This window comes from Alnus glutinosa, chromosome 2 (genome assembly GCF_958979055.1).
Source record: "Alnus glutinosa chromosome 2, dhAlnGlut1.1, whole genome shotgun sequence".
Classification (NCBI taxonomy): Eukaryota; Viridiplantae; Streptophyta; class Magnoliopsida; order Fagales; family Betulaceae; genus Alnus; species Alnus glutinosa.
Genome location: NC_084887.1, coordinates 36,517,663 through 36,537,201, shown reverse-complemented (window position 1 = coordinate 36,537,201; position 19,539 = coordinate 36,517,663). Strand labels below are relative to the sequence as shown.

At 34.2% G+C, this 19,539-nt stretch overlaps 1 protein-coding gene across 1 annotated transcript; it reads left to right on the top strand.

The window, feature by feature from the left end:
• Positions 1 to 16,919: 16,919 nt before the first annotated feature.
• LOC133860585 (uncharacterized) lies at positions 16,920 to 18,338 on the top strand. The gene has a single exon (XM_062296163.1). The coding sequence runs from the start codon at positions 16,920 to 16,922 to the stop codon at positions 18,336 to 18,338; it is 1,419 nt and encodes a 472-aa protein (XP_062152147.1).
• Positions 18,339 to 19,539: the final 1,201 nt, after the last annotated feature.

Genomic DNA, 19,539 nt, shown 5'->3' with positions numbered 1-19,539 from the left:
TTATTAAGCAAGCTTTGAAAGATGTTTCTAATGTCTATCAGTGTTGGTTACCCCCCCCTTCACCTCAGAAAACATGCAGGAAAAAGAGAACAGAAGTTTTTTTTTCACTGGGACAAGCTCCTCTATTCACCTCTATTTTCATGTTCTACAACAGAGGTGAACATAGCCATAAGGATTTCCCAACAGCCCATCTAAACATTCACAGCCAATCCTCAAACAAATGCAACACTAGAAGCTACACACTTAGCAAACAATCCAAAAGAAAAGTTTCCTTCACGGGTTCTATTAGATAATTTATACTCTCTGTGAGTCTGCCACACCGTTTTCTATTAGATAAATAAGGTTCCATGAGATCGATGACACAAGTCTACATAGGTTATCAGCTTACAGAAGGGGTAAGAGTTTCCTTTTTTGGTGAAGAAACATGACCAATTTTATTTTCTGCAGTATCTAACAAATGTTTCACTCGCACGAACAACCGTTGCCAGCACAACACTGTTGTCTTCAACTTCAGGACTTTTTACTCAGAGTACATGTACCGCAAGTGCCGTTGACGCTGTGGGTCTCTGGGTACGTGGCGCAATGGAGTGCAGGAAGCCACGACGTGTCTTAACCTTCAGGAGTACTTTTAGTTTTTCTCATATTTCAAACCCCATGGAAATGGAGGATCAGGAAACGCCGGAGTTGTCTAAGGAAGAAGACGACGTGGACTGGACGACGCGTTTTTTTTTTTGCATTGAGGGTATTTTTGTTAACTTCTTTTTTTTGGGTTTTAACGAAACGGTGCCGTTTTAAATGAGTGAGGGTATTTTTGGTAAGTTTGAATAAAAAAGTCACATGCGGCGCACCTAGCACTCAAGGAGTTTATTAGGTAAACTAATTATACTTTATTATAAATAATAGTTTTAAGTAGAATTAAATATATTTGGAAAACATATTTGATTCCTAATTTTATTTCACGGGATTAAACTAAAAGTGGACACTTTAAATTAGGCTTTCATACACATTATGGATAATTTAACATTTAAGGTTTAAATGCTTTGATTTAAAATATATTAATTAAAATAGTGAAAAATTTGTATGTAAAATTATACAAAGATTTTTTGTTTAATTTAAAAGGAAAACAATAAGAAAATTAATTTGAAGATAGGTTGAAAGTAAGTAGCTTTTAAAAAAAAAATAAAAATAGAAGAGGATCGAGAAAGGAAAGACCTGTACCCAAATGCCGAAAAATACTTTTCGAACCACTTTGGGAGTTGCAAACAAGCAAGCAGAAAGTAACCACATTTTCTATAATAATAATAATAATAAAAAAAATAAAATAATAAAAAAAAAAACCCAGATGAAAACATTTTTCGACAAAACAATCGGGCCTTATATAAATCCTAGCTAGGTTTTCTTTCGGCTTGTAATATCAACTGACATGCAACTGCTGTAAATTCCATAGGAAATTGTAAGTGTAATCCTATGCTTTTAAATCTTATCAATGTCTTTTAATTATTTTAGAAAATTGCTTGTAAAAACCCTTCTTTAAGATGGTGATTCTTGAAGATCGAAGAGAGATTTGATAAAATCGCAAAAAGATGCCTGTCATCTGCTCTTTTAGAGCTTGGTTTCACTGCATCCTTGGTTGACTCTTCATTATTCACCTTCTTTCATGATGACATTAAACTTTTCATGTTAGTGTATGTAGATGACATTATTCTCATAGGAAACCGACTTGCTGTCATTCAAACGCTGATTGCTAAGTTGCAGCAACAATTCCCTGCCAAGGACTTGGGTGATATATCTCGGTTTCTTCCTAGGAATCAAGGCCACACGAGATGCTGATTCCTTACTTACATTTGTCTCAGGCCAAGTATGTTGTAGATCTCTTGCATCGCACCCATATGCTTGGTGCAAAACCTGCTGCCTCCCCATGCTCCTAAGGGTCCAAATTATCTAAGTATGATGGCGAATTACTTCCTGGCCCTTATGAATATCGGCAAGCTATGGGCGCTCTCCAATATATATTGTACTCTCACAAGGCCTGACATCTCCTTCTCCATCGATCAGTTATGCCAACAAATGCATTCTGCATCCTCATCCCATTGGTCGGCTGCCAAACGTGTCCTCAGATATTTGAAGCACATGGCTTGTTCTATTCCAAAGGACAACTTCAACTGCATGCCTTTTGTGATTCTGACTGAGCGGGTCATCCGGACGATAGACGCTCAACTTCAAGCTTTAGCATCTTCTTTGGTAATTGCTTAGGTTCTTGGAGTGCCAAGAAACAACCTAGTCTCTCGGTCTGTCACTGAGGCAAAATACAAATCCATGGCCCTCACTATTGCTCGTACCAAACACAAAGAAGTTGATTATCTCTTCATTCGAGAGAGGGTGCTTAATGGTGACATTTTGGTGAAATTTATTTCTACTTTGGACCAAGTTGCAAATATTTTTACTAAGGGTTTGTCATCGACCTGCTCGTTTTGCCCTACAACGGTCCAAGCTAATGGTGCTCCCAATCCCCCTTAGCTTGGGGGGGGGGGGATGTTAAAGTATCCACTGCATGCCTCTAATGCTCCAGATCAATGCCTTCAAACCACAGCTCATAGAGCTGCTACAACTAATGCTGCATATCAATGCATTCAAGAGGTTACAGCTCATACTACAGCACATAAAGTCGTTACTAGCAGGGAAGAAGATGCTCGGCTCCATCAAGTCCATTCGCTGTCAATCTGTTATACATTGAAGTTGTTCAATTGTCCATTCTTTAGTTGGAAAAATGTATCATTTTGTAACTAACAATTCCACAATAAGTAGAATTGTCTTTGTAGAGTTCTATGAATTAGGCCACGTACAAACAGTTGTTTTATATATTGTGAAATACAGCTTTTCAACCATAGTTTTATATTTAACATGGTATCAGAGACAGTTCATTCCAATTGTTAGGCTTTTCCCCCGTTCTATCCACGTGTTTGGCCAATAGGGCCGTCACACGGTTAGGTCCATCCGGAATCTGGTCTGCCGAAATTCGGAGACAACGGCTGGACGTCGTTGGATTTCGGCACTAGCGGCCGATCATTGCCGGAATTTGGCGAGTGACTTCGGATTCCAGTAATCGGATATCAAAATTCATGACTTTCAGCAGGAGATTCGAGCTACCAACAACTCCGATGGCCGGCGGTGACAGATTCCTACAAACGTGCGTGCAAGGACGAAGAGTTTAAATTCGAGAAAAGATTAACGGTTTTCAAAACCGTAAATCATTTTCCAAAAATGAAAGAGGATTTTACTATCAAATTGAAAATGATTTTCGTTAACCATTATTTTTTTCCCTACCAAACAACGTAAAATATCAAAATTATTTTTCGAAAACAATTTTACGCCGAAACAAACGGATCGGAGCATAAGAAAAAACCCTTTCCATGATTACGACTTGTCGGCTTGGATCGGAGCTTAATTTCATGGAGGCTGACAATGAAAGCGAGCATTGGAATCACTCATTCTAAAAAATGGAACAAATTTGTACATGTCAACCTAGATGATTTGGAGATAATTAATTAAGTAGTTGATGATCCCATGGTGGAATTCCCATACCCATGAAGATACAAAAAACACTCCTAATAGTCAAATATTATATATGATATGATGCTAAAATCACTGGCCATTGTTTAATTTTATAGGCTTGGATCCACTCAATACAAATTTTTTTATAAAAAATACTACATACCAAACATTCATTAATTTCTCACATACTTGATATTCCATAAATAAGCTAACGTGCAACAAGGTTTAAATTCAAATAGAATTTAAACCTTAAAATTCTATCGCAAATGAAGTCGAAATCTTACTCGATTCGTGCAGAGAAGACACTTTACTTATATGGGTTTAAAGTTTGCCCGTCAAAAATAGATACACGAAGTAACCGACCTTCACTGATTGTAAGTAACTAAAATAATTAATATATACTATATATATATGTGTATCCAATTACTGAACGTTTGCCCATATACGTACTACCATGAGTGAATCCATTATATTCATAATTGGATAACAAAATTCACCTATATATACTGAGTTTTCTTAATTTGTTTCAATTAACATTGCCTCTTTCTCTTTCAATTAAAAAAAATGGATATCCGCTTGCATTAGTTAACTATTTGACTAAAAAATGTGTTTGGTGTCATTTTTTTGCACATTCTTGTTGTAAATCTATCATTGAATCTGTCGGATATACATGTAGGACTCACAGATTCAATGGTAGATTTGCACATCACTTACACGGAGATGAACAAGAAATGTGCAAGAGAATAAAATCAAATGTGTCTTTTTGACTAATCTCATTTTTATTACTTTTTAATTTGAGTGTTTGGCACGATGTAAAATACTGATCGACCTGATAATGTTTTGAAGTGACCAAAAAAAATAACCTTCATGCGGCGTAAAATGCTTACTATTCATAGCGCATTTTAAGTTATTGGGTGCTTGTTACACATACAACTCCACTCACATGGGGTGGGACCCATGTGGTGGGTCCCACTCACATGGGTCCCACCTCATGTGAGTGGAGTTGTGTAAGGTGGCCGGTTGTGTAGTGTGTTTTTACGCCGTTTGATGTAAAAAATCGTTTGAATTCACGTAATTTGAGAATCTAAAATTACTTAAAATTGTAGAGGATCCTAATCTACTCTTTTGGTAATTTTACACAAAATTAAATTTTATTTCATTAAATCAAATTCCTTGCATTTACTCCTAAAATTTAAAAAGAATCTAGAGAGACACCAATCCCTTCAACTCTCATATTTTCTTACATTCTCTCCAAAAAAAAAAAAAAAAAAAACAACGCTCAAGAACCCCCCTTTGTTTTCAAGACAAAATTTCGATTCTCTCTCTACCAATCTTCACGTACGGCCTCAAGGATTTCAAGATTGAAGTTAGAGAATTGGAATAGAAATTAAATTGTAATTATGATTCATCCGTGCATTTTTTTTTTTTTTTTGCTGATTATTTTTATGTTTTTTATATCCTGATGCATGTATATGTGCATATATAGATTTCACATTTCATTTTTATTACTTTTTTCTTGTTCTGATTGGTCCTGTTTCCTTCATATATGTATATATAGAGAGAGCGGTGATCAAAGATGATGAATATGGTATTATCCTACCAATGTTGTATGGCGCCCCTGACCAGTGTTGCTGTGTTGCTACACTTAGGTCTCGTACCAAGAAGTCCAACCTTTGCTTTTCTACTCCATTGCTTCCTCGGAGCCAAAAGATGCCTTCTATTACTGGATCATCATCATTATTATAGGCATCGCCTTTAGAAGCGTCCCATGTTTCTGAGTCACATTCATTGATGATGATAGAACCGATTGAAAAGGACAAAGATGGTAAGAGTCTATGCCGTTTCTATGACTACATAAACGAAAAGGTTGTTAATGCCAATACTAAGATCCCTGATCAGGTTAAACATGGAAGATTTGTTGGCTCATCTCATGGCTGGTTGGCTTATGTTTCTTAATTCGACTGCTCAATTTTTCTTTGGAGTCCCTTCACGACCTCTCCACTCATCTCACTTCCTCCCATTCATACACTACCATTCATAAAGGTTATACCTCGTGAAGAGATAGATGATGATGTTTTACGTGATGATGAATTATATTCTGATCATAATTATGATAACTTTTATCCCGGTGATGAATTATTTTGTCATAATTATGATAACTTTTTTTCCGGTTTTGGGTTCAAAGTAGAATGTAAATATATCCAGATCTAAGCCAAGTATACTATACCAGGACACCAAGAGGTTTGAGTGATGAGATTATAAACATGATTGTTTTGTCATCTGATCCAACAAGTGATGATGCATCGTTGTGGCTGTTTCTCGATATACTCCTCTTCTTCATCAAGGTATTTTTTTTTTTGTAAACCTGGCGACAAGTCATGGACCTTTGTAGAGCCGCCGCATAAGAAAACTTACCAAGTTGCAAATATTATGCATTACAAGGATCAATTGTTCTACACCTTGAATCATTATGGCACTCAGTTATTCGCTTATCATCTTACTGATATTTCTTCTGCAAAGAGTTACCTTCTCAAACCTTCTTTCGAATTCAGGCACCCACTTCAAGAATACAAGAAACCATATTAATTATCTGGTCGAATCATTAGGCGATCTTCTATTGGTTTGTAAGCTTAGTGGCCATCATGCCCATGCCGATGCCGATGACTACGACGATAATGATGATGATGACGATGGCAAACTTAATGGTTATAGGTCGAATTTCTCTTGGCATACATTTCCGATTGACGCATTTCATGTTTATAGGATGGATTTCTCTCGGAATACATGGGAGTGGGCTGAATGCATAGGTGACCAAGTTTTGTTTGTAGATTATAACCAATCTCTCTCTCTCTTTCAGCTCGTGACTTTCCCAATTTGAAAGCAAACGGCATATTGTATTGGCAATCATGACGGTGATATTACTAATTATTATGATGTAGGTGGATATCGTCTATTTTCATCTTCACGCATACTTGAGCTACCTGCTTGGGTCATAAGCCATTTTCACCTTGGGCGTTTGAGTTGAATACAACAATGAACTTCACCACCCTTGCTTGGAATCAAGGCTTCTAATTTCATTTTCTTGATGGTGAATTCTGTGGAGATTTGTTTCGTCTTATGTGGTGGCCTTGTTACCTTCGATCTTTTCAGTCTTCCAATTAATGTTCCTCCAAGTTATATTCTTTTGATCAAATTATAACAAATAATTTTTTCATGATTAGGTTCTGTTTTTAACTGTTTTTAATGTTATTTTATTTTCTTGTACTCAAAAAGTTGATAATTGATAGAAAATCGCTTCTGATTGGTTTTTTTTTTTTTTTTTTCAAGGAACGTTTCGTTTGATGCATGAAATCATACGAATCTTGAAAAAAAGGTAATTTTTTTTTTTTTTATAAATGTGTATATATATATATATATATATATATATATATATATATATATACATCAATATCAAACCTCAATGGTATTATCCTAGCTTTAATTTGTTTTAATAATGAAACATTTATAAGGAAAAAAAATTAAAATAAAGGGTTAAATACCTTAAACACCCGTGTAGTTTCAAACTTTTATATTTTGTCCCCTAAGTTTTTATTTTTTTTTCCATATGTGGTACATGTGCTATGGAAAAAGACGAAAATAGTACCTCTGTCCATTTTTCCGTCTAAAACTAATGTCCGGCCATGTCATCTCATACGTGTCGGTGTAATATTGCGACACTAATCCCCAGATGCAATATTAGCGCCACGTTAGCATTGATATGGCTATCAAATTTTTCTTTTTTATTTTTTTTTTTAAAAAAGAAATTTGTAGGGGTGACTTAGCCACCTCTTTGGGCCACAACCACCCCCAAGTGTCAAAGTGAGAAAAAAAAAAAAAAAAAAAAAAAAAAAGAAAGAAAGAAAGAAAGAAAGAAAGAAAAAGAAGAAGAAGAAGTTTTGGCCCTTGGGGGTGGTCGAACCACCCCCCCATGGGCCACAAGGGTGGTTCGGCCACCCCTAAGCCAAATGGGGGTGGTTTCAGCCACCCCCATTTTGGCCCTTGGGGGTGGCTTGGCCCATGGGGGTGGTTTCGGCCACCCCCAAAACTGGCCTCAGGGGTGACTTAGCTACCCCCTTGGCCAAAATGGTAGTGGCCAGCCACCCCCATGTGGCCTAAAGGGGTGGCTCAGCCACCCCATATATATATATATATATATATCCTGAAAATAAAAATATATATATTTTTTTTTATCCATGTCAGTGCTGACGTTGCATCTGAGGACAGGTGTCGCAATATTACACCGACACATGTGGGATAACATGGTCGGACATTAGTTTTGGACGGAGGTACAATTTTCGTCTTTTCTCATAGTACAAGTATCACGTATGAAAAAGATGAAAACTCAAGGGGCAAAAAATAAAGTTTTGAAACCACACGGGTGTTTAAGGTAATAACCCTAAAATAAATAATAAAACATTCATCTTCTTAGCATTTAATCAAATTTTTTACTTGACTTTAATATTATTTTGATTCTTTTATTTAAAGTCATCGATTTTTTAAACCTTGTTTCAAGAATCGAACATTGGAGAATCTATGTTATTGATTTTTTTTCCCCCCCCATTTTGAACGTGTAAGAGATATGAATGGTTTTTTTTTTTTTTTTTTTTTCATCTTCGTAGCATTTAAACCAATATTCAAGAATGACTATAATATAATATATTAATATTGTTTGATTCTCTTATTTAATATGATCAATTTTTCAAAAATAGATTGTTGGAACTTGCAGAATTATTTTTTAATGCGGCTGAATTGAATTAAATATTTTAAGAAAATCAAATGATATTAATGTCTTCTCGGATTGCTTGTTTAGGGTCTTAATTAAAGAATATTAACTCTAATTAGAGTTTTTTTTTTTTTTTTTTTTTTTATGAAATAATTTATTAAATTGGGGGCTTTAGGCGGCATCAATCTGCCTGCTAGCTAGTTGGAGATCCTCACAATGGAAAAGAGCCGGTCCTTTATACTAGTGGGATAAAATTGTTCAAAAAAATAAAATGACAATTTTGCCTCTCTAAATGTATATGACCGGATCTTCTCCATTGAGAATGGATAATTGAATGAATTGAATAATTTAAAATTTTTAAAAATACTCTTCAACAAATGACACGCTAATAATCGATGGATATAAGTTTAAATCTCCAAGACAAAAATCTTAATAACTTATCTAAATTCCCAAAAAGCAAAAATTTTAACAAAAAACCCTAGCCTAAATACCCTAGCCGACACTTACCCAATGTGCTACAAAAATTTTAATTTTCAAAACTTGTAATAAAAAATAATAAAATATTACCAGCCACGTCAGCTTGTTGTGGGGCTGTTGTGAGAAATAAGTATAGGGATTATTTCTCTTTGAAAAATAAAAAGATAAAAAAAATTTGGGAAAAGTACACATAACCCCCTCAAACTACCACTCAATTGTCAATGTACCCCCTAAACTACCAATTGTGTCAATCTCCCCCCTTAAACTACCAGAAAATGTTAATGTCCTCCCTAAGACCAACAAAAAGACAAAAATGACCCTAATTTTTTTTGAATAAGACAAAAATGTCCTCATAAATTCAAAAAAATTAAAACTAAAACTAAAAAACTTAAAAAAATTAAAAATTAAAAATTAAATTAAATTAAATAAAAAACGAAAAAAAAATTATTTAAAAAAAAAAAGAACAAATTTTTTTTTATTTTTTTTTAAAAAAAAGTAAACAAAAAATAACTGATTTTTTTTTTTTAAAAAAAAAAACAAATGAAAAAAATAAAAAAGAAAAACAAGTTTTTATTAAATTAAAAAACGAAAAATAACAAATTTTTTTAAACAAAAAAACAAAAAATAACTGAAATTTATTTATTTTAAAAAAATAAAACAAATGAAAAAAAAACCAGTTTTTATTAAATTAAAAAACGAAAAAGAACAATTTTTTTTTTAAAGAAAAAAAAACGAAAAAACAAAAAATAACTGAAATTTATTTATTTATTTAAAAAAAAAATAAAACAAATGAAAAAAAAAACCAGTTTTTATTTAATTAAAAAAACGAAAAAGAACAATTTTTTGTTTTTTTTTTTTTTTAAAAAAAAAAAAAAAAAAAAAAAAACTGAAAATTATTATTTAAAAAAAATAATAAAAAACAGTTTTAATTTTTAATTTTTTTGTTGGAATAATTTTTTGTTATTTTATATTTTTTTAATAATTTTTTTTAGTTTTTATTTTATTTTAATAATTTTATGAAGGGCATTTTTGTCATTAGGGGGACATTGATATTTTCTGGTAGTTTAAGGGGGGAGATTGATACAATTGGTAGTTTGGGGGGTACATTGACAATGATGTGGTAGTTTGAGGGGGTTATGTGTACTTTTCCCAAAAAATTTTACACATCAGTATTGTTGTGCAATTGTTGTGTAAGAGTTGTGCAAATAACATATATTTTTGAGTAATGTTGCACAACTTTTACATAACTTTAACAACTTCTTTTTCAGATCAACCCACACGTAGAAAAATAAATTCAATGATTGATCTTAAAAAGAAGTTGTTAGAGTTGTGTATAAATTGTGCAAAAATTATAAAAAAACATGACTGTCTTTTTTGGCCGGCCACCTAGCGATTAAGGTGGCATTGAATCATTGCTTAAACATGTGATTGCATAATAATTTCTCCTCTTTCGGGTGTTTTACACAAAATGAAATTTATTTCATTAATTCAAATTCCTAGAATTTACTCCTAAACTTAAAAAGAATCAACAAGACAAACACAAAACCGTAGCCCCTTTAATTTGTAGCCGTCCCTCTTTCTCTTTTCCCTTCATTTCTTTCGACCCTCATATTTTCTTACAAATTCTCACAAAAAAAACTCAAGAACCCCCTTTGTTTTGAAGCAAAATTCCGATTCTCTCTCTCTCTTTTGAAAGAAAAGATAGGCGTAGAAGAAAAGAAAGGAAAATACGGAATGAATAAATAGACACAAAAATTTACGTGGTTTGATCTATGATCTACATCCTCAGAATAAAGCCCTAAGGGTTACATTGTTGCTTTTATTCACTTGATAGAAACTGAAAAAATAAAAATGGTATATTTATAGTTGAATGAGGCTATAAATACAATAATTACATAATCAATATGTATATAAATTATGACTTATGAGAACTAAAAAAGTTACACAATCAATGTGTAACATACGAGAATTATGAGAATAATGCATGAGAGTTTCATAATCAATATATATGTAATGTATGAGAATTATGAGAACAAATAATACATTAACATCTCTCTCTACCAATCTACACGACCTCAAGGATTTCAAGATTGAAGTTAGAGAATTGGAAAAGAAATTGTGATTACGATTCATTTGTTCATATTTTTTTATGTGCTGATTTTTATTTTTTTATTTTTATTCTTCTTCCCTAGCTAAGACAGCATGGGCATAAGGGGTCCTGGACAATTTTCTTGGAGAATAAATTGACTTTGGTTGGAAGTATATTGTTACGCACCTTCCAAACAAAATGCTTCAAAATTGGTGGCAAATGCAGGCTCCAAATAGCTTTCCAGACCCTTCCTGCCTGCCCTGTGGTTGAGCTCTCCCCATTGACTGATTTATGTGTTGCATTTCCAAGTAGAAGGCACTCTTCACCGAGAAAAAGCCATGTTTAATTAGTAGAGCTTTGCCAGAACCACCTGATCCGAATGGCCTAGAGGACTTAAGACCAGACTGCAGATTGACCCACCACTTAACACCCCTTGGGGGTTGTAAAGAACAAATGTTGCAATAAAAGTTGATATTGGCTATTTCTACACATGATGTTCTTTTTTTTTTCTTTTTTCTTTTTTCTTTTTTTGTGAGTTACACATGATGTTCTTAATTGTAAAGAAAATTGTACTTTAAAAGATTTTACTAGATAAAATAGAGTAATTCTAAATGTACATCAACTGTCTATCAAGTGTCTATAAAAAATGAGGTAGTTTTAAAATCACCATTAGATTTTAATGGTGATTTTAAAGGAGTAATTCTATTAGTACATGAAGTGTCCATAAAAAAATGAAGTGCCTTTTAAAATCATCATTGGGCATGTGATTGATCAAATTGTGATTTTAAAAGCCATCTCATTTTTTGATGGACACTTGATAAACACTTAATGTACTAATAGAACTACTTTTTTAAAAGCCACCTCATTTTTTGGAGTAATTCTACATATGATATAAATGTCCATCAAGTGTGATTGATCAAATTGTGAATTTGATCAAATGATAATTTTAAAAACCACCTCATTATTTGATGGATACATAATGGACATTTATAGCACATGTAGAATTACTTAATTTGATTTTTTTTATTGACACTTAATGTATATTTATAATTACTCGATAAAATATGCATCAATATATTGAGCTAATGTTTATACTAGGTGAATAATTAATTATACTCCTCACATATGAAAATCCAATAATTCATGAAAGAATCAAATTTTTTTAAAAAAAAATTATGCAAGTGGTTGAGGGAGTTTTTGGTAATTAAGATTTACTAACCTTTTTATCATTGACATAAGATATTGAATGATTTTAAAGACTTGAACCATAAGCTATTGGAAAATCATGAAATTGGAGACGAGGACAATTTTCAAATGAAAATTGATCAAATAGCCAAAGTTAGGAAAAAAAATGAAAAGTTATAAAAAAGTGTTTTGTAGTTGAATAAAATGATTGAAGACTTTTCATTTTCCTAGCATTTAACTTTCTTTCTTTGTTTCTTTTTTTTTTTTTTTTTGAAGGGTTCTTAGCATTTAACTTTGTTTTGAATGATGCGACTTTCAAGAATTTGGAGAAGATTGAGGGAATATATATAATCCTATCAATTTCAAATGAAACAAGATAAACAATTTTATAATGAACATTTAAAGTTAGTGCATCTAACGGTGTATATAAAATTAATGCTATCAATTAAGGTGTATGAGTTGTTACCAAACTAAAGATTAGGAATAATCATTATTGTTTAATGCTATCAATTTTCAAGTTATTATTGTGTCTAACTACGAAAGAAATCGTAACTAAATATACATTCCCAACTATGTATGACATTAAGGACAATCTTTTAAGTAATTTTAGGAGTACATTAAGTGTCCATCAAATGTATGTCTATTAAAAAATGATGTGACTTTTAAAATCACCATTGAACGGTGTGATTGATCAAATGACAATTTTGACAAAATGATGATTTTAGAAGCCACCTCATTTGTTGATGGACACTTAATGTATTCCTAGAATTACTCCAATTTTTTGTTAGATTTTTTTTTTTACATGTCCACACAAGAGGGGGAGGGCGGATTTGAATTAGTGGCCTCCGCTTCATGAGGCGTGGTCCCCAATCGATTGAGTTACCCATTGGGAACTTTTGTTAGGTATCTTGTGTATATATAATGTTAATATTTTGGGCATTAAATTTTTTTCATCTTAATTAACTATTTCTTTACTATAATTGGAGCCCTTAATTAAGAGTATTGAGCATAATTTAGAGCCCTGATTTTTTTTTTTAATGGAATAACGTGTAGTTAAATAATGCATAGTTAGCAATTTACAAGGGAAGGGGAGATTATGGAATCGTTGCTTGTTTGTTTACTTAGGGTGCGTTTGGATTATGATTTCATAGACAATAAGTGCGATATTAAACCAAATCGCAGAACATAAATCGTTTGGAAATTACGCTTTTAAAAATTGCGATTTTAAAACGCAGAAAATTTGCTTTTTCAAATCCCAGATAAGATGATACTATTTTAAAAACGCAAATTTTTAAAAGCTAATTTGCGATTTTAAAAATTGCGATTTTAAAACGCAGAAAATTTGCTTTTTCAAATCCCAGATAAGATGATACTATTTTAAAAACGCAAATTTTTAAAAGCTAATTTGCGATTTTAAAGGATAAACTGTGATTTTGCCAAACGCTTAACTGCGTTTTTAAAAATCACTTTTTTTTTTTTTTTCAAATCGTACATTTTAAAATCGTTATTTTAAATCGCACTTTTTGAAATCGCAAACCCAAACGAACCCTTACTAGTAAATCTATTTAATAAACTTCTATATATATATATATATATATGATTCACATATTTAGGATGAGGTAATAGTGAAAATCAATACTAATTAATTAGATTAGCACTTGCAAAAGAAAAAACAACTAAGGAATAATTTTTACTACCACATCATCTCAATGGATCCGGCTTCTGTGCTGTACTCTAAAAGTACAGCACAGGTGCTGTAATTTAAAACGTCACCATTTTAACTTAAAGAGAAAAAAACGATAGCGTTTTAAACCAGTAGAAAATTAAACCCAAACTGCTGTCTGACGCCGTAACTCTTCTGCTCTCTCACGTCTCTGTCCCTCTCGTCTCTCTCTCACAAATCTGTCTCTTTCTCAACTGAATTTACAGAGAACCAACAAAATTGCAGCAACATCATCATTATTCCACTTCACTCTAATTCTCCTCCTCCTCCTCCTCCTCCTCCTCTCCACCGCCGCCACCAGCAGCAGCAGCAAAACAATCTCCCTCTCGCCCACCCCCTCTCCCACTTCCTCTCCAACGACGTCGTCTCCATCTTCTTCTTCGCCGTCCACGCTTGACCCAAGCAGCTGAGAGCCCTTCAATCCCTCAACATCCCAACCGCCAAGGATCCCTGCCAGAGCAAGAACAATGCCACCCTCTGCGACTCCTCCAAGACCTTCCGCCACGTCCTCTCCCTCCCCCTCACCAACTGCTCCCCAAACGACGTCGCTCTCTCCTTCACTGCTGTCTCTTTCGTCTCTATCTCACAAATCTGCCTCTCCCTCTCTCACTACTCTCTCTCTCTCTCTATCTCTCACGAATCTGCCTCTCCTTCTCATATCACTGTCTCTCTCTCCCTCTCTCTCTCTCTCTCAAATTTTCTTCCTATAAGATTCTAGTTCTGATATGGATTGAGATTAAATTGATTATTTGTTGTTTTTGTTATACCCATTAGTTGGTTTAATTGAAATTTGAGAAATCCTATAAATTGAAATTGATTGGTTGAAGTTTGCTGAGATTCTGGGTTAAAAGAAGCTTGATTATAATTTCTGATTGTGGCAAAATTTATGGTTGGTGAGTGTTTTGAGGGAGTGGATGCAGGTGAAGGATCGGAGAGAGGAGGAGAATTCGGGAGGGAAGCGAATGGGGGAAATGGGGCAGTTGGGGAAGGAAAGGGAGTGGAGGGAAGAGAGGGACTTGAGGGCAGTGAAGGAGAGAGCGACGTCGTTTGGGGAGCAGTTGGTGAGGGAGAGGGAGAGGAGGTGGCGGAAGGTCTTGGAGGAGTCACAGAGGGTGGCGTTGTTCTTGCTCTGGCAGGGGTCCTTGGCGGTTGGGATGTTGAGGGATTGAAGGGCTCTCAGCTGCTTGGGTCAAGCGTGGAGGGCGAAGAAGAAGATGGAGACGACGTCGTTGGAGAGGAAGTGGGAGAGGGGGTGGGGGTGGGCGAGAGGGAGATTGTTTTGCTGTTGCTGCTGGTGGCGGCGGTGGAGAGGAGGAGGAGGAGAATTAGAGTGAAGTGGAATAGTGATGTTGTCGCTGCAATTTTGTTGGTTCTCTGTAAATTCAGTTGAGGGAGAGGCAGATTTGTGAGAGAGAGACGAGAGGGACAGAGACGTGAGAGAGCAGAAGAGTTACGGCGTCAGATAGCAGTTTGGGTTTAATTTTCTACTGCTTTAAAACGCCATCGTTTTTTTTTCTTGAAGTTAAAATGGTGACGTTTTAAATTACAGCACCTGTGCTGTACTTTTAGAGTACAGCACAGAAGCCGGATCCCATCTCAATTATATGAAAGTAGTATATATGAAAATCTAATATTAAATAACATTACTCTTTAATAATATAACCAAAAAAAAAAAATGAATGAAACTTTTTCGACACCAAATCGACTAATTTTACGACACAAGATTGGGCTTAATTGTTTGGCAAAAAAAAAAAAACTTTTCCAGTACATGTTACTGTTGAACTGAGAAAGAGAAGCTAGAGGTGTCTCAGTGTCTGATTCTTCAGCAAACAAGAATCATTATATTTATATAGAATATTGGTTGACAAAATACAAAACAAACAAACAAGTAATGTTGACATCACTTGATCGTGTCTTTAACTAGTCTTTTTAGAATATAACACGTCCTAGATTGTGGTTCATCCATAATTTGGTAATTAGTGTTTTTTTTTTTTTTTTTTTTTTTTTAAGAATAATTTGGTAATTAGTAAATAGGGGACACTGTCATCCAATAAATCACACATTTAAGGAAGGGATGTGATTCATTGTCATCCCAAGACAAAACTCTTGACAACCTTTATTCACGTGACAACTTTTACTTTTACTTCTTTTTTGTTTTAAGAAAAAAAATTCTAAAGCTAGTTAGAGGACCACCTTGTCAAACCGCATAGACAAGATAATCAAGAGTTATGTCTTGAGATAGCAAAATAACATCTCTCTTTATGGAATGATTCATGTCAAAATTCAATCACCTGAGACAGTACTAGGTGGCCGGCAGGCCAACATTGGTGTCTACATGCATGCATTAAAGACAATAAATCAAAATTCAATTCCTTTCCATCTCACATGCACATCAAATCAAAGAACAAAACAATCTCAACCCTTGGATTTACCACCTAATAACTCATTATGAATGAATAACATGAACACATCAATATATAAAAACCCAAGATTCTAGAAACAACCCAACCACGTACACGCCTCCTTTTGGTGTTTTACACAAAATTAAATTTTATTTCATTGATTCAAATTCCTAGCATTTACTCCTAAAATTAAAAAAAATAAATAAATAAATAATAATAATCAAGAGAGACACAAAACCCTAGCTAGCCCCTTTAATTTGTAGCCGTCCCCCTCTTTTCCCTCATTTTCTTTCAACTAGATCTCATATTTTCTTACATTTTCTCTCCAAAAAACCTCAAGAACCGGCCCTTTGTTTTCAAGACAAAATTTCGATTCTCTCTCTACCAATCTACACGGCCCCAAGGATCTCAAGAGAGTGAAGTTTTCTCACCTAAATCCACTCACACGTAAGTACTTAATTTTCTTCTTCTCTTTGATTAATCTTTTGTGCGCGCAAACATATATACTCGGTGAAATTGTGTAGTACTCACGTGTACATTAATGCATGTAAAATATTTGCTGATTACTTTAATTTTATGTTTTTTATATACTGATGTATGTGTGTATATAGATTTCACATTTCATTTTTTATTTGCTTTTCTTGTTCTGATTACTTTGTTTCCTTTATATATAGAGCGGTGAAGATGATGATGAATATGGTATTATCGTACCAATGTTGTATGGCGCCCATGACGAGTGTTGTTACACTTAGGTCTTGTACCAAGAAGTCCAACCTTTGCTTTTCTACTCCATTGCTTCTTCGGCGCCGAAAGATGCCTTCTATTATTGGATCATCATCTTCATTATTGGCATCGCCTTTAGAAGCGTCCCATGTTTCTGTGTCACATCCATTGATGATGATACCATCAGATGAGAAGGACGAAGATGGCAGGAGTTTGTGCCGTTTCTATGACTACCTAAATGAAAAGGTTGTAAATACCAATATTAAGATCCCTGAAGAGGTTGAGCATGCAATATGTGTTGGGTCATCTCATGGTTGGTTGGCTTATATCTCCCGTCTTGACTGCTCTGTTTTTCTTTGGAGTCCCTTCACGGCCTCTCCACTCATCTCGCTTCCTCCCATTCATACACTACCGTTCATAACGGTTATACCTCGTGAAGAGGTGGATGAAGAGAACCCCGATGATGTATTAGAGAGATATAAGGGTGATACTTTGCACTACAAATGGAAAACTGCATATGAATCTGACGATGATTTTCTCCCTGATTTTGGGTTTAAAGTAGAATGGGATTATCCCGATCAAAGCAAAAGTTTCTATACTAGGTCACCAAAGCGTTTGATTCTAAATCTTATACGCAAGATTGTTTTTTCATCTGTTCCTACAAGTGACGATTGCATCGTGGTGGCTCTACCTGGTCTTAGCACTCATCGCAGTATTGCTTTTTGTAAACCTGGGGACAAGTCATGGACCTTTGTAGAACCGCCGCTTAAGAAATATTATGACATTGTAGATGTCATACATTTCAAGGACCAATTGTTCTACACCATTACCTCTTCTGGACATACTTTATACGCTTATGATCTTGCTGATCTTTCTTCTCCAAAGAGTTACCTTGTCAAAACTTCTTTGGAATATTTTCGATTACCATTATCCTCACTTGAAGAATACACGAGGAGATATGAATGGTGCCAAGAAAGATATTATCTGGTCGAATCATTAGGTGATCTTTTGTGGGTTCGTAGGATTTTTACTAACTATATGAATGGCGATGGTGAAATTATATTCAACTATAAGCTTTTAAAATTTCCGGACCAGACAATCATGTTTGACGTTTATAGGCTGGATTTCTCTCAGAATACATGGAAATATATTAAATGCATAGGTGACCAAAGTTTGTTTTTAGGTACTAACCAATCTCTCTCTCTCCCAGCTCGAGACTTTCCTAGTTTGAAAGCAAACTGCATATACTTCACAGATGATTCTTGTGAAATACATAAGAAATATCCTCCTTGTGATCGCGAGGGTTATGGGGGCCATGATTATGGGCACTACGAGCTAGGAGGATATGCGTTTGGAGAATTCTGCAGATTTGGGGACGGCAGGATTTTACCGCCACCTTTTTGGGTTATGCGCCACTTTCATTAATCTCGTTCATTATATTGTACGTAGGCGTGCCTCGAAAAAGATTCTACAACGTCCACTTATGCTTTATACCTTAATCTCCATTATTTCTTTTGTTTAATGACATTTATTTTGCTTTCAACTTAATTATGTAATAGTTACCAAGGTAGATTAATCGACTGGGGACCACATTTCATAAAGCGGAGATTACTAGTTCGAATTCTTCATTCCCTTCTTGTGTGAACATGTCAAAAAAAAAAAAAAAAAAAAAAAACTTAACTATGTAATAATTTTCTTTTTGCTGGGATGGTTTGTTTATTTTCATGCTAGCTCCATGCATATTCATTATTCATTCATCATTTGAGCTGAATCCAACAATGAACTTCACCCTTGCTTAGAATGAACATATATATATATATATATATATATATATATATATATGAACTAAAACAGCCTAATTAGAGTTGTTTTGAATTAAAACGATTCTAGTTAGAGCCGTTTTTTCCAAAACAGTTCAAACTGTTTTGAGCTGTTTTAATAAGAAAGACTCAAACCGTTTTGGTCCAAAATGCATCCAACTAATTGGAGTTGTTTTAATCAAAACGGCTCAAACGGACTTGAGTCGTTTTGGTAAAAACGGCTCTAATTAGAGTCGTAATAGCTCAAAATAAAAATAAAAAAATGTAAAATATATATATATATATTTAGTCCTAAAACGACTCTAAATAAAAAAATAAAAAAAAATTAACAAATTTATACATGATTCAACAAATTTACATCACTAATCAATATTAAAATTCCAAATCCACTTGCTGAACAAGAACTAAAAATGATCATTTTACAAAACAAACATTAACAACACCCAATAAATTAACACAAGAAAAGAAAAAAAAATCTCTACGTTCTTACCAAACTAACACTAACAACGCCCAAAAAATAAAAATAAAAAAATATAAAAAAAAATCTCTACTTTTTGGCAAAACTAAGCATGAACTTACCGAGATAAGCCATTTTGGGATTGCTATGCTTGACTTCATCGGCACATGAAGAATAGGAGCTATCTCTAAGCGCGACGACGACACGGCTTCACTGTAAAAAATCATCTCCCTGAGATTCCCGGCAGTCTGCGTCCGCATGATCCGCCTCTGCGGCTGCTGAGGCTGATCAACCCCCCTGCCACCTCTTGATGACGACGCCATGTTTCCTGGACTTTGATAAAAATCTC